This window comes from Sceloporus undulatus, chromosome 10 (genome assembly GCF_019175285.1).
Source record: "Sceloporus undulatus isolate JIND9_A2432 ecotype Alabama chromosome 10, SceUnd_v1.1, whole genome shotgun sequence".
In the NCBI taxonomy this organism is placed as follows: domain Eukaryota; kingdom Metazoa; phylum Chordata; class Lepidosauria; order Squamata; family Phrynosomatidae; genus Sceloporus; species Sceloporus undulatus.
The window spans coordinates 1,649,631-1,663,204 of NC_056531.1; the positions used below are offsets into that span (position 1 = coordinate 1,649,631).

A 13,574-nucleotide genomic window follows, 5' to 3' on the forward strand; every position below is an offset into this window, starting at 1 on the left:
TGACAACGGATGCGGGGGGGGGGGGGGGGGCTCGCGCCTCTCTGAGCCCTTTGCAAACTCTCCAGCTTTTGCAGGCTTCGTTTCGGAGTCACTTTTGGAGCTCGAGATCCGGCGCCGATGGCTTCGGATCTGGCGGAGCGGGTGCGAGGGGTTTATCGGGACAAACTACCCCTGATGTAAGTTTGGGAGCAGGGAGGGAAGAGCAAGGAGGCACCCCCCCTTGGAGAACCCCATTGAAATAAATGCATGTATTGCAAAGGGGAGGCATAAAAGAGAGCAACACCAAGTTTGCAGAAAGTTGGGAGGCCTTTGCATGCAGAAAAGTCCCCCCATGCCACCTGGGCATCTCTAGATCGGGGCGAAAGAAGGGGCCTACTGAAACAAATGACAGGACTTGCCCATAGGGAAACCATACTTGCCCAGAGAGTCATTGCAGAATGCTTGCCCATAGGGAAACATTGAATACGTAATGGCCCCTATGTTTCCCTAGGAGCAAGTATTCTTCGATGTATCCCTCTGGGCAAGCATTCCCCAATGATTTTCTGTGGGCAACTACTCCCCTATGTTTCCCTATGGGCAAGTCTTCCCCAATGATTCCCTATGGCCAAGTATTCCCCAATGTATCCCTATGGGGAAGGATTCCCCAATGATTCTCTTTGGGCAAATCTTCCCCTGTTTCCCTATGTCCAAGCATTCTCCAATGATTCCCTATGGGCAAATATTCTCCAATGATTTTCTATGGGCAAGAGATTCCCTAAGGGCATGTATGGTTTCCCTATGGGCAAGTACTGTCCTTTGCTAAAGACGACTTTGGCAAAGCAGCAAGGCATCCATACTGCATGATTAAAGCAGGCCGATCCCTCTTTAGCTTTTTTCTCTGGGATCTTGGGACTTGGAGCTTTTTGAAAGGCCTAGTGTTCTGCCCTGGAGAGAGAGAGAGAGAGAGAGAAAGAGAGCTCCAGCCAGTTTGGTGAACAGTCTGGAATTCTGGGAGCTGAAGTGCAAAACACCTGGAAGACCAAAGTTTGGGAACGACTGATATAGATACACCCCATGTCGAGACCAATATAGTAGTTTATGGATTTAAATCTTGCACAACCCCGATTTGACGCAGGGAGTGATGTTGCATGAGCGAAGCGCTAAAGTTGATGTTGCATGCGGTTGCTGGTTTGCTCCAGGAAAATCCCTGAAAAAGAGGATGACTTTCTTCCCTCTGCTTGCCTCCTCTTGGAGAAACGGCGAGAACTGGCTGCAGTGGAACAGGCTCTGGTTGCAAAGAAAGAGGTAATGCTGGCCGTTCTGAGAGGTGTGTACATATGTGTGTGCATGCCGGTAAGGAAGTGGTTAATAATTTTTGTATTTCTGATTTTTTAAAATTATTACATATGTATTGTGTGTGTGTGTGTGTGTGTGTATACTGTATTACTACCACAAGATCCGAGAAACCAAAGGGAAGTGTAAACCAAGAGTGGGGATGCTCCGCAACTAGCAGTAGAACACACTGCCTGATCTAGAAGAGTGATCTGTTAGCCTTGGAAGCACTGTTACTGAGAGAGGTGGAAAAGTTGGCCACACAAAAAAATGTGTCCAATAAAGTGACTGTTGTGTTGCGCTTTGTCGAATGTACTTATCTTCCTCATTCCCTCCTCAGTGCATGTTTTCTTGCCCCCTTGCAGGAGTTTCAGGGGAAGATGGAAGAACTTCAGGAGCGACGGGAGGAGCTGGAACGCAAAGAGGGACAACTCAAACAGGCCATCTTGAAGTTTGACAAGTTTCTGAAGGTCCTTAACGTCTGAGATGAGGCCATCGAGGGTGGGATGGCGGTGGACCTTATGTCCCAAGGAAGGCTTATCTTATACCTCTGTTTTCATTTTGGGTTGGAGTTTATTCTTCATTCTACAGAACGTTTTCATACAGTACCAGTCTTCCATAAATTAATGTGTTTTAATGTCTCCATAAACTATGGTGCGGAGGGATTTAAATCAATTCAAATCACTTAATCCAAATCTAGTCAATAAATATCATCATCTAGCATCCTTGGGCAGCTAATAGGCCTTCAACATTGGTCTACCTTGGTGTAGGCCTTGCAAAAAGTCCCTGAAGCTAGTGGTAGCCATCCCTCATACTTTTTATTAGAGAAAATCCAAGGATGATGATGCCTTATGTACAGAGTTTTACCTTTTTTTCCCCTGCTTTGAACACCATTTGCAGCCACTAAAGTCAGCTGAGGATAAAAAGGGGGAAAGTGGGAGGAGGAGAGAGAAACTGGGACATTTGAAAAGCAGCTGGAAAAGTGGGACGGCAGAGGATGAGTCGGGGCTCTCTCTGCCAAATCGGGGATGTGGGAGCGCATGACAGATCGGGCCCTTTCCCGTAGGAGAGCGATGCCAAGCGGAGCCGGGCACTGCGCAAGGCCAGCCAAGAGCAGCTCCAAGCGGCCCAGAGAGGAGCAGAAGCTGAGCGCCTCCAAGCAGAAATTGCCCGGCTGGTGACGGCAAGGGAGAAACTGCAGCACCGCCTGGCAGCTCACAAGGCCTTCCCCGAGTACCTGCAAAAGGTTCTGGAAAAGACCGGGCAGGTGAGAAGATAAGGAGGGAGGCAAGGTAGACAATCCCAGGATAGGGATTTTGCAGAACTGTCTCAGGTGGTGGTGGATTATGCTTCATTGGAGCTATCATCATCATCATCATCATCATCATCCCATCTTCCTCCCAGTACAGGGACTCTAGGCAGCTATGATCTTGAAATAGAGGTTGGATGGAACCTCTTGGGAATGCTTTAGTTGTGGATTCCTGCATGGTAGCAGGGTTAGACTAGATTGCCTTTGCAGCCCCTTCTAGGTCTGATACTAGATTTGATTTTGGTCCTATACCCCTTTTCCAATCCCGCTCCCCCGCTACAGTTTGAGGACATCCCGGACCTCATTGCCCGTTTCCAGACGCTGATGGCCACCCAGGCCACCTTGGCACAGAGAGAGCTTGTTGCCCGTGAAGCTGTGGAAGAGGAACATGCCTGCCTGCAGCAGTACATAGAGGAGAGCAGCAACCAGATACTGCAGCAAAACAACCAAGTGGCAGAGCTGCAGTCTCAGTTGGATCAGATCCGGACCAAAGTGTTGGAATTGGTAAGAAAATGGTAACCTGGCGAGTTGGCCCTAAAGTGTGAGGTGGAGGCTGGGGTTCTGCAACAGGCTGTGGGACTCACAAAGAGGTCTGTGGAAGCAGCAAAGATCAGTGGCGAGCATCCTTATGTGAGATTGCATCTCCCACCAGTCTGAGCCAACCTAGCCCTGGCAGTGAGGAACAATGGGAGTTGCAGTCCAGTCACATCTGGAGGGCCACCGAATTTACCATCCCTGACCTGAACAAAACTTTGATGGAGTTTTTGGTCTTTGCTCTCCATGCAATTAGGTATCTAATTGCATAGCTAAACCCTTGCAAGAGGTCTGCATGGGGCGTAACCTCACCATGACACTCTGTCATCCTGCTTTCAGGAGTCGAACTGGATCTGCATTCAGAACACAGCCGCCAACAAGACCTTGGAGCTTGGGAAGGTCAAGCTGGCCATCTTGAACCTCTTCCAGATGGTTGCCAAGTATAGGAAGCTGCCCGCCGATGTCCCCCCGGATGACACGGAAGCCCAGCTCGATGTGGTCAGTATTAATAGTGCTTTACCTAAATGCCCGTAGGCGCTATCTGTGGGTAGCTGCCAGGGCCCTGGCTCGAGAGCAACATGGCTACCCCTGATATATATACTCAGATCAACTTGGCTTCAGGCCTGGGTCCTCATCCACAACTGCTTGACAGAGATCTTTTTCCTGGATTCCACTAGGTCCAACTCTGCATTGGAGACTTAACTGACATTTTGGCCAATTTCCGCAAAAGCGAACCCACACCAGTTTCACAGCCCGAGCCTGTGACAGCGTCTCAGTCTGAATTGGAGTCCCGCTAGCCACATCTGGCATCCAAGGTGAGTTTGATAACATCCGCTGCTTCTGTAATTCTCAATGGCACCAACTTATCTTGGCAGCAGGCAGTTGTGGCACTCCCTTTGCCAACTTATGGGGCCAGGAAGGAGGATGAAGATCAGCTTTAATTCTACAGAGCCACAGAATTGCCAGAAAACGTATCTCCTGGGGTTTTCAGCTATTTTTGAAAATAGCTCCCAAGTTCCTAGCCCTCATGAATGGACAGAAGCCCTTTGAGAGACACTACTAGCCAGAAGTACAATGGTGGGAAAAAATAGTTTTAATTTTTCACTCCAAAGCTTACAGAGTCAGTAACTGAGGTGAGTATTGAAAGCTCACCCTGCTGGCATCACACGCCTACATCCGTTTCCGCATCTTGCCCTTTTTGGCTGTTCCGCGCCCAAAAGCTGAGCGGCGTAGCTCTTGCAGATGCTGGCGGTTGCGGGACTTCAGGCGTTTCATGCCTCCTGACTGCAAGAAGTGCTGCTTGGCCTTCTTCCTCCTCTCCTTGAAGATCTGCTGCTTGGTTTTCAGCTCAGAGCGGACCTTTCCTTGCTGGGGGCCGCGGCTGCCATGGGGAGATGGCGTTGGATGGGCACCTTTGATGGGGGGAAAAAAGAAAGGATCAGGATGGAGTTGCAAATGTGTCTTCTCTTTCTATTGGGTCAGTCCTAGCCTTTGGAGAACATGCAGGGAGAGGGTTTCCAGACCAGATGTGGCGAGCCTGTGGCTCACCAGATTTATGAGCCACTGCTGATGGGACCTAGAGTCCAACAACATCTGGATGGCCAGCATCCCCAACCATGGCCTAGGCAGCATTCCTCAAACAGCCTGCTCCAGAATCATTGATGCACAAGACGCTGGCACAGCACCTTCATGCCAGCCTTGGCTGGATATTGAGGACACTTTTAGCACCTCTGTCCACTTCCCACTACAATGATCTCCATGAACCTTTAACAAGGAATAGAACAAGGAACAAGGAAAACCAATCCAAATTAACATTTGTCTTTGTGCATGTTGCCATCGATTTTCCTCTGAATAATGCATTTTAAGCTTCTGTCCTGTGTACATGCCTTTCGGTGCAGACAATTTAAAATGGCACTATATGCTATTTTAGTAGTGCAAAATTCAGAGCAGAATGAACACCAAGGGATAAAACAATGATTTGGTTCATATATTTGTTCAGGTGCTTTGAATTACGCAGCATTTTGGGATGAACCAGACAACTTTCTCCCTCATCCCAACTTGCAAGAGGAAAAGCTGGATGAACTAAGGCCTTTTCTTGAGTGTTGACATCTGCTCTTCAAGCTATAGATAGCAATTCCTCACTTGTGCTCACACTCACCTCTCCCTTTCCATTTCTTCCCTGCTCGGCGCTCGCCTTCAGCCTCCAAGTCAGAGTCTTGCTCATCGATCTTGTTCCTCTTTTTCCATTTCTCATAGCTGGGGCAAGCATGGTCAGGAAGGCCAACAATCCCATCTTTCCAGGGAAACCCTGGTAGCATTGCTTTTTAACTTGCCAGGGTACCCTCCCACCCTCTCTCTCGGAGTAGGCTGAAAAGGCATGGAGATGAGACTGGTCTCAGTCTTGGCAACAGCACCAACCAGAACTTCCATCTGTTAGGAAGTGTACATTATTGCCATGAGAAGGGACCCTGAAAACCATTTCTAGGTTTTGGCAGATCATTTGATGGCTACTCTACAGAGCCTTAAGGGAGCTGCACTGGTTGTCAGTATACATCTGGCTTGGATTCAAGGTGCTGAACCTAGATTAAGCAGAAGATATGCTCCTTGGCTGCTCACTGCCACACCCAGCAGAACTGGAAGGATACAGGTTCCTTTTGTAGGAGCTGCTAATATATGCCCCACTCTCAGTGCGGATCTTCTTCTTATCCTCCTGGCCAGTCTGCCCCACAAATCGCTTCCTTTTCCGATCCCTGGAACATGACAACAGTGTACCACAATGTGTTAGATCTCCCATTTTGCCAAACACGGAGGACCCAGTACTCTCCATTAAAGTACCCTTGATTAAGTGAAAAGGTTTTTGAAACTAATGCGTCAGGACCAGAGTGTGCCTTCTCCCCACAAGAAGGAAGGAAGGGAAAGAAAGACTATTTACAGTAAGTACTCACCATTTCAGGAGTTTCTTGTTCTTGTTCATGTTCTCATTCTCATCGCCCATCAGATCAAGGACTGCACCTGAAGCTTGCTGCTCAAAAGCACTGCCTTCCCCACCAACACACAGTCTGGAGGTCAAAGGAGGACAGGTAGTGAGAAGAAAGGAAGCTGCCTTGTACCAGGCCACACATAGTTTTGTCTGGCCTGACTGATAGCAGTTTGCCATGTTCTCAAGAAGGGAGTCTTTCCCATTGCTATTCTTCAATGAGAAAAACTAGGCAATGAGCCTGGGACTTTCTGTATGCTAAGTCTACGTTCCATCTGTTTGTTTTGGGATCTCCAGTAAAAAGAAAGCTATTTTACATCAAGCCATGCTATTTGCCTCTTTTGATTGGCAGCGACTCTTCAGGTTTTGGGGAAGATTTTGTAACAGGAGGAGCTAGGAACTGGACCTGGGATCTTCTGTGCAAAGTCTGTGTTCCACCACTGAGTAGGGCCCCTTCTGCTCAGGTTCAGGCGTAAACCCTTCCTGACCACCTCCTATCACTTACCCACGCTCAGAGTCAAAATCCTTTGGCCGGTAGGGGATGTAGAATTCTTTGTCCTGCTGCATTGACAGCTGCTGTTCCTGCTGTTCGGTACCCTTCCTTGCTGGGTGCTGCTTCCGTTTTCTTCCTACCACACTGGAGAAGACCTCCTGGGAGAGAAACGTTAAGACAGGTTAGTGAACCCTGGAAGGTAAACTAACAGTGCCAAAGTCACAAGGCCCTTCCAATGTCCTAACATACACCTTGGAAGTTGGATCGCCAACACACAGTGGGTTGGTTGTTCTATGAGAAAAGCTGACTGAGAGGTGACATGACAGCCCTCTTTGAATATCTGAAGGGACATGATAGAAGAATAAGCACACATGCTTCAAACCTTACCCGAATTTGTTCTTCTCCTTCCTCCAGGACTTCTTGAGTGCCAGGAGCTGGGGCTTTTGCTGCTGCCGTTGCTGCCACCAAAGATAGCCTTTCCTGCTGTTTCCGCTGGTGACGATCAATAAGCTGCCGGTCCCGGATCCGTTTGGCACGCATAACATCACTGGCCAAAGTCTTGTTGGTGGCGTTGATTTCAAAGATGGTCTAATAAAAAACAACAGCTCGTGAACATTTGTGTGGGACAAGCTGAGGAATTCACTCCCTTCCCTTGCTCTTTACAGAACTGGAAAGAGGCAGGGCAGTGAACGTGGAAGCAATTTTGGGTGGAACTGGAGCTGTAGAAATGGACTGACTCAGACTTCAGTTTTCTTTTGCCGTCCTTCTCAAAATGGCAACATCATTTCCTGTGGTCATTTTGAGGAAGATGGAGAAGAAAACAGGTATTTTGAGCTTGCTGTGTATGTGGGATCTGGGGGTAAATTTGTCCCTGGCCCCCAACACAGTTATCCACCCCAGGTTAGAATGCTAGATGGGGACTTGAGGGATCCAAGTTCTAGTCCTCACTGAGGAGCCATACTATCCACAGGGTGACTTTACCACCCCACCCACCTTTTTCTCTCAAGCAGACATCCCACATAGGGTTGTTATTGTGAGGATAAAGTGGGAAGATAGAGAAGCACATACACTAGCCTAAGTTCACTGGTGGAAAAACAGGACACAAATGTAAATTGTAACTACACTTACTGCCCTGGAACGGTACGTTTTGATGCTGTCCACAAACTTCAGCCGCTCTATCTCATCACCCTCAAAGCGTGAACCTTACAAGACACAAATAAAAAAGAGAGACAAATCATTCAGCAAAGGGGAACATGTGTCAGGTTAGGACTTGGGAAACCCAGGTTTGAATCCCTGCTCAGTCATGATACCAAGTAAGAAGATGGGAACCCTTTTATCACCCCTCCTGTCTACTTTGCTCAGTCAAGACAATACTCACTGAACAAAGGGTGAATGCCCAGGAGGCTGAAGTCCATTCCCTTGACCCTTTTGATGGATTCCGCCGATGGAGCTGGCCGTGACTTCTGGTACTGCTTCTGGGCATTGTCGGCGACACGGCGGAGGTTCTGAAGATCCAGGGAGCGCTCATGGTCTGTCTGCAGCAAGCTCTCCTCATCATCAATGATGCTCTGGGGGACGCGGCCAAACATGCCGTCTGTATCTAAAATGGAGGACAGAAGAGCAGGAGGTTTCATTGAATTTGGTTCAACCCCATAACAGAACTCAAGGAGACTTACAATAATATTGGACAATAAATTCAATGAAAATACCCTCTATCTCAAAATATGGAATCTGTTCTGCTGCCACTCTGCAGACCCCAGATGGCTTACCTGTGGGCTTTTCGTGGGGACTAGCCAGGACCAGTGGCCGACCTAGAAACAGGTGCAAGTCAAAAACATAGGGGGTCTCATCCGGTGCCACAAGGGAATAGGCTGTTCCACTCCTGCCAGCTCGGGCCACTCTACCTAAAAAACAGGAAAGAGAAGAAATGTCAGCATCAGTTTCATACAGACCCACCAGAGCTGTGAGAAAAATACAATGCTAGGGCCAGTTCATGTGCAACAGGAAATGCATGCGAACAGGCACCAGTCTGCATACAAAAAAAAAATTGTCCTTGACTAGGAGAGAGGGATACAGAACTGATGGGTTTTGAAGAAACAGGAGTTTTGTAGGTCAACACATATCAGTTTGCTAGGTTAAGCTATGCAAGGTACTAGACCTCAAGAACTCACCAACACGATGCAGGAAGAGCTTGGGCTTAGCTGGAAAGCTGTAGTTGATCACATTGTCCAACAAGGGGATGTCAATCCCACGGGCAGCCAAGTCTGTGACGATCAGCACAGAGCATTTGCCATGGGTGAACTTGCCAATATTGATCTTGCGAGCCGTCTGGTCCAGAGAGCTGTACACATGAGTGCAGTCCACACCCTGCGCTGTTAACAACTGCAAAAGCATAAATAAATTGAACAGACCAGACTTCAATGCACCATAACAAAAGTGAAGTACAGCTCACATTCCCTAGGCTTGCATGGGAATCATCACAGGACTGGGCTGGGAATGTTCTTTTTCACTTTCCCCATATCTTTTTTCTAAGGCATAAGTTTCTAGCCCTCACGGATAAAAACAATCCAAAGTAAATTCCTCCAATCCTATGCAATTAATCCTGAAATAATGGAGATGAACCCTAATTTATATTGATTGCATTTCTCCCAAAATGAGATCCAAGGTGGCTTATCCTCAGGAATCTTCACATACATACATACCTCTTTCAGATACTCTGTGTGGTGCTTTGTGGCTACGAACACAATCGTCTGGTCCTGGGGTCTCACAACTGTCCTCAATAGATATAGCAAGAGGGCTGGCTTGTCATCGGCACGAACGTGATAGAAGGAGAGCTGGGGGGTTATTGGACATGAGATGTGCTCAGTAGTTGTAGTGCATGTTAGGTGCTCTCCCTGCCCAGAAAGGTTTCAACCCAATTCCGCTAAGCTACCCCTCTCCCGAGATGTTGGATTACAGCTCCCATTGTCTGCAATCTCACAATGAACCGCCTGCAATGGAGGCATCAAGCTACATAGAGCTAATGCTTGTTTCACCTAATATTTGGGAACTACAGGGCTTTCACCACACCTGAAGAGTGAGCTAGTTTGGGAGCACAAGACAGACTATGTCTTCCCATGGAGAACAACAGGAGGAATAATCAAGAGGTTGCTAATGTTTGCCCCTGCCAAGATGTGCTGCCCTGGGTTTGGCCTGGCTCTCCATAATGGTAAAGATGGTCCTCACCATCATCTCCCAAGGACTGAGCAACTTCCCCCACCTTGAGCTGTTCACTGAGTTTGGACTCCACATCCAGACGGATCAGCACTGGTTCTGTAAGGCCTGAGATGGGTAAAGGGGGGAAAAACATGAGTGTACGTGTCATATGAGGGAAGCACCTGGGAGTGATGTAAAGAGATTCAAGTGAGCTTGGAAATATTACTTTTGGGGGGCTATGGCTCCTAAAATCCCCCAGCCAGCAGAACCAGAGAGAGATCTAGGGAATTCTACATGAAAATACCTTTTCACACTCTGGTATAAAGGAAAGGGGGTGGAAGAGTATGTTCAAGCTTACCGGCTCGGGCAAATTCCACAAGGAGTTTCGGCAAGGTGGCTGAGAAGAGCACTGTCTGGCGGCTCTCAGGCAGCCTTGAGATGATCTCCTTCAGATGCTCTGCAAAGCCCATCTCAAAGAGCCTGGTGGGAGTAAGTAGAACAAGAAGTCCAGCAAACCAATAGAGCAGGCAGGAAGAGAGAAAAGGTGGTTTTTCCCCCCTCACCTTGGGGCTATATGAAAAATCAAGCCATGAGTCCCCCCCGCCATTCCTATAAGAAGTCTCCCAGATTTTTCCCTCCCCTCTCCTTGGAGCAGGGGTCCTCCTGATGCCTTTGGATTGAAACTCTCAGCATTCCTCACCACCGGCTAAGGCTGCTGGGAGTTGCAATCCAACAAGATCTGGTTGCCCAATCCAACCTCTTATCCTCTAGAAGTTTGGGATTTTAACTCCCAGCATCCTGCAAAATTGACTTCTGGCACTTGAAGTCCAAACAATCTGAAGGACCAAAGGTTGACAGAATGTCTTCTGGGGCCTTAGGCAAAGGTCTTTGTCAATTCTATCTCACCCAATCATCTTTTTAAATGGAGGTGTTGGGAGATTCAGCCTTGGACCTTCAGCGTACAAAGCTTGTGTTCTGTCAATAACCCATAGGTTCTCCCTCCCAAGGTCTTCCTTTTCCATGATTCCCATACGAAAGAACCAAAATATCCTGGCCAGATCACCATCCTATGCCAACAGAAGAAAAGCAAGCAGCCACTAACTCAGCAGAGACCAAAACTAACCTGTCTGCTTCGTCAAATACTACGTATTCCACACTCTGCAGCTTCAGCTTCATTTCCACAGCCACATGCATCAGACGGCCAGGCGTGGCAATGATTCTGGGGAGGAAGCCCACACATAATGACTGTCATCCAGGGGGTCGTCCAGAGAGTAAGATAACAGATAAAGGGAGGACTATTCCAAGGGAGGTTTCAAGAGAGGGCAGGTTGCAAAGAATGCTGTTTCCGAACACTGCCTAGGCCCTGGACAAGCAATCCCTGCCCAAAGCCTCCCCCACCTGAACCCAGAACTCACTGGCTTGACTTACATATCAGGGTTTTCATGTAGAGCAGCGAACTGGTCTTCCATCCTAGAAGAGAAGGAACACATCTAAGAAGTTGAGGGACAGAAAAGGACTCCTCTCCCTGCATCCCTGCCAAAACTTCCATGTGTTCAGATAGTAACGTTTTCAGAAAGGAGCAGGCAACCTCTGCCCCCTCCCCCCGCAGATACTGTTGGGACTACAACTCCCACTACACCTCACCCAGCACAACTAATAGTGAGGGATGATGGGAGGTAATGTTCCACATCACACGGCAGGCAACACAGTCTCCTTCTCAAAGAAAACTTACTTGTCTCCTCCCAGGATGAGGGCAGTTTTCAAGCCAGTGAATCGGCCAAGCTGCAGAAGAAAAAGGAGAATTAAGGCCAAGGGTCTATATCTTATTACTTTATAAATGAACATACAGAACAAACCAACATAACAAAATGCAATCACCAGTGCAGTAAATCTTGACATGCTGGGTATGTATTAAACATTATCCCATTAAATGCTTCCCCAAGTGCTGCTTTGCCCATACTTAAATATTGTGGTAGCATCTTCTGCTAGTCATCTGTACATGATGTGCAGCACTCCACAGCCTTGGAAAGCATCAGTATTGGCATCAATATTTCTTCAGGCCCATATTCCCCCCCATCCTTTGGATGTACCTCCTTGGTGAACTTGAGGGTCTGCAAGGCAAGCTCCCGGGTGGGCGATAAGATGAGGGCACGCGCTCCGGTTTTGGCACTGTGCGCCTTCAGCTTCTCAAACATGGGGATGAGGAAGCAGGCCGTCTTTCCACTCCCTGTCCTCGCCATCGCAACCACATCTTTGCCATCCAAGATCACAGGAATGGTCTGCAAAACCAGCCAAGTCCACCGTGCGAGAGTTAAAACTAGCAAGCCCAGCTGAAAGTTACATTGCCACTAAGTGGACAAGCGCTTAGGATATTTCCAACCCAGTCAGTTTATTCAGCCTTTCACCATTTGAATCTGTAGAGTTTAAGGAGAGGGGACGGTGGTGCAACATTTCCAAGCTCTGGAAAAGACACAATAGGGTTCTTGTTGGTCTCCTCTAATAGGGCCCCTATTGAGATCCCGTGTTCTCACCTTCCTCTGGATGGGAGTAGGTATCTTGTATCCCTTTTTCATAACCCCTTTGAAAACCGGGTAGCTCAGGCCTGAAAGAGAAAACAGCACAGCGAGGCTCCTTACCATCTTTAAGGCACACGAAGCTCATTCAGTACCTTCTAAATGTTTTGGACTATAGCCTCCATCCTGTCTAAACTTTGGACATGCCCAGGGAAGGGTGGCAAGTCTGAAATAGCCATCTCGGGCAACTGCTGAAGTCACAACCCACTGCGCCAGTGGCCTCTCTGCCCTGAGGTTTCCTTTCATTGCTGCCAGCTGCCATGTTGTGCTTCCCAAAATGCCCTGGGCTTTGTGTCCTCTGGGAAAGGAATGGCGCAATGGGGGGGTCTTCCTTCCTCACCCATGGACTGAAAGCCTCCCGACTTCTTCTTTTTCTTGTTCTGGGCCCGAACCATTTCCTGGGTGTCCGGCTCCACGTCCGAAGCGCCTTCGGATTCAGGGAAGGTTGACGCCGGCATCTCGTAGTCCTTGGAACACAAGGGGAAAAACAGAATGTTCAATGGACAACCAGCCCTCTGCATCCACTGAGTCTGCAGCCATGGATTCAGCCATCATTAACATTATTATTATTATTATTATTATTAATATATTTATGTTTAATCCTGCTTTTTAATCCCACAATTGGGACCCCAAAAGATTGTGTAAATTTACAGCACTATAGAAATAAAGCTTAATCATAATCAAAATCCTATTAAAGTGGCTTACAAGCTATACAAAGATCCGAACTACAAATCCCAAGAGCCCCCGGGGGTCCTTTAAAGCGGTGCCGACTGCCTTCTTTCAGCAGGGGCTGCCAAGGGACTCCAACTCCCATCATCCCTTGGCCGGAGAGTACCTGGGCCTCCTCCTCCTTCGACCTCCGCTGCCTTTTCGGCTTTCTCTGCCGCCTTCTCCCGGAGGCCAGAGCGGGAGCCATCGGGGACCGGACCCTTCCTCTCCTTCGCCGGCGATAGAATCCCCGGAAGTGGCTGAAAAGGCCACGTGGAGGTGAGAGGTCAGCGCGCAGCGCGGAGGCGGAGCTTAAGGGCTCACCTATCCAGGGATTGGGCGGAGCATCCCCGAAGCCCCGCCTTGACCGCGCCGCTCGCGCCTGGAATGGCTAGCTCCTCAGTCACTCACCGCTCGACTAGAACACCTAGAGATAAAAAATAATAGAATACCGCCTCGCACGGATCTTCTAAG

At 48.5% G+C, this 13,574-nt stretch overlaps 2 protein-coding genes across 3 annotated transcripts; one reads left to right on the forward strand and one right to left on the reverse strand.

Moving 5' to 3' along the window:
- The first annotated feature begins 28 nt into the window (after positions 1 to 28).
- On the forward strand, positions 29 to 7,162 carry CFAP73 (cilia and flagella associated protein 73). Of its 2 annotated transcripts, none has more exons than XM_042441511.1 (8): positions 29 to 176; positions 1,179 to 1,284; positions 1,677 to 1,781; positions 2,378 to 2,578; positions 2,903 to 3,124; positions 3,494 to 3,652; positions 3,832 to 3,969; positions 7,039 to 7,162. In XM_042441511.1, the coding sequence occupies exons 1-7, from the start codon at positions 118 to 120 to the stop codon at positions 3,949 to 3,951; spliced, it is 972 nt and encodes a 323-aa protein (XP_042297445.1). In that variant the 5' UTR covers positions 29 to 117; the 3' UTR covers positions 3,952 to 3,969; positions 7,039 to 7,162. The 2 variants fall into 2 exon arrangements, with proteins under 2 accessions (XP_042297445.1, XP_042297446.1); XM_042441512.1 differs by having other exon boundaries at positions 82 to 176; positions 1,115 to 1,284.
- DDX54 (DEAD-box helicase 54) lies at positions 4,230 to 13,373 on the reverse strand. Its single transcript, XM_042441488.1, has 20 exons — positions 13,228 to 13,373; positions 12,733 to 12,859; positions 12,351 to 12,421; positions 11,910 to 12,098; positions 11,552 to 11,601; positions 11,248 to 11,289; positions 10,943 to 11,038; positions 10,178 to 10,299; positions 9,884 to 9,945; positions 9,327 to 9,458; positions 8,796 to 9,006; positions 8,394 to 8,528; positions 8,003 to 8,224; positions 7,753 to 7,826; positions 7,012 to 7,212; positions 6,637 to 6,782; positions 6,100 to 6,213; positions 5,800 to 5,904; positions 5,313 to 5,410; positions 4,230 to 4,566 (listed from the first exon to the last, which is right to left on the reverse strand). Exons 1-20 carry the CDS (start codon positions 13,306 to 13,308, stop codon positions 4,325 to 4,327), a joined length of 2,520 nt encoding a protein of 839 aa, XP_042297422.1. The 5' UTR covers positions 13,309 to 13,373; the 3' UTR covers positions 4,230 to 4,324.
- Between the last annotated feature and the right edge of the window lie 201 nt (positions 13,374 to 13,574).

Excerpts from the sequence above, each read along its gene's own strand:
- DDX54 (XM_042441488.1), bottom strand. The coding sequence starts at position 13,308 with ATGGCTCCCGCTCTGGCCTCCGGGAGAAGGCGGCAGAGAAAGCCGAAA. Across the intron at positions 10,300-10,942 it reads GTATTTGACGAAGCAGACAG|GCTCTTTGAGATGGGCTTTG; the intron begins GTTAGTTTTGGT and ends TACTCCCACCAG. Across the intron at positions 9,459-9,883 it reads AACTCAGTGAACAGCTCAAG|CTCTCCTTCTATCACGTTCG; the intron begins GTGGGGGAAGTT and ends ATAACCCCCCAG.
- CFAP73 (XM_042441511.1), top strand. The coding sequence starts at position 118 with ATGGCTTCGGATCTGGCGGAGCGGGTGCGAGGGGTTTATCGGGACAAA. Across the intron at positions 177-1,178 it reads CGGGACAAACTACCCCTGAT|GAAAATCCCTGAAAAAGAGG; the intron begins GTAAGTTTGGGA and ends GGTTTGCTCCAG. Across the intron at positions 1,782-2,377 it reads AGTTTGACAAGTTTCTGAAG|GAGAGCGATGCCAAGCGGAG; the intron begins GTCCTTAACGTC and ends CCTTTCCCGTAG.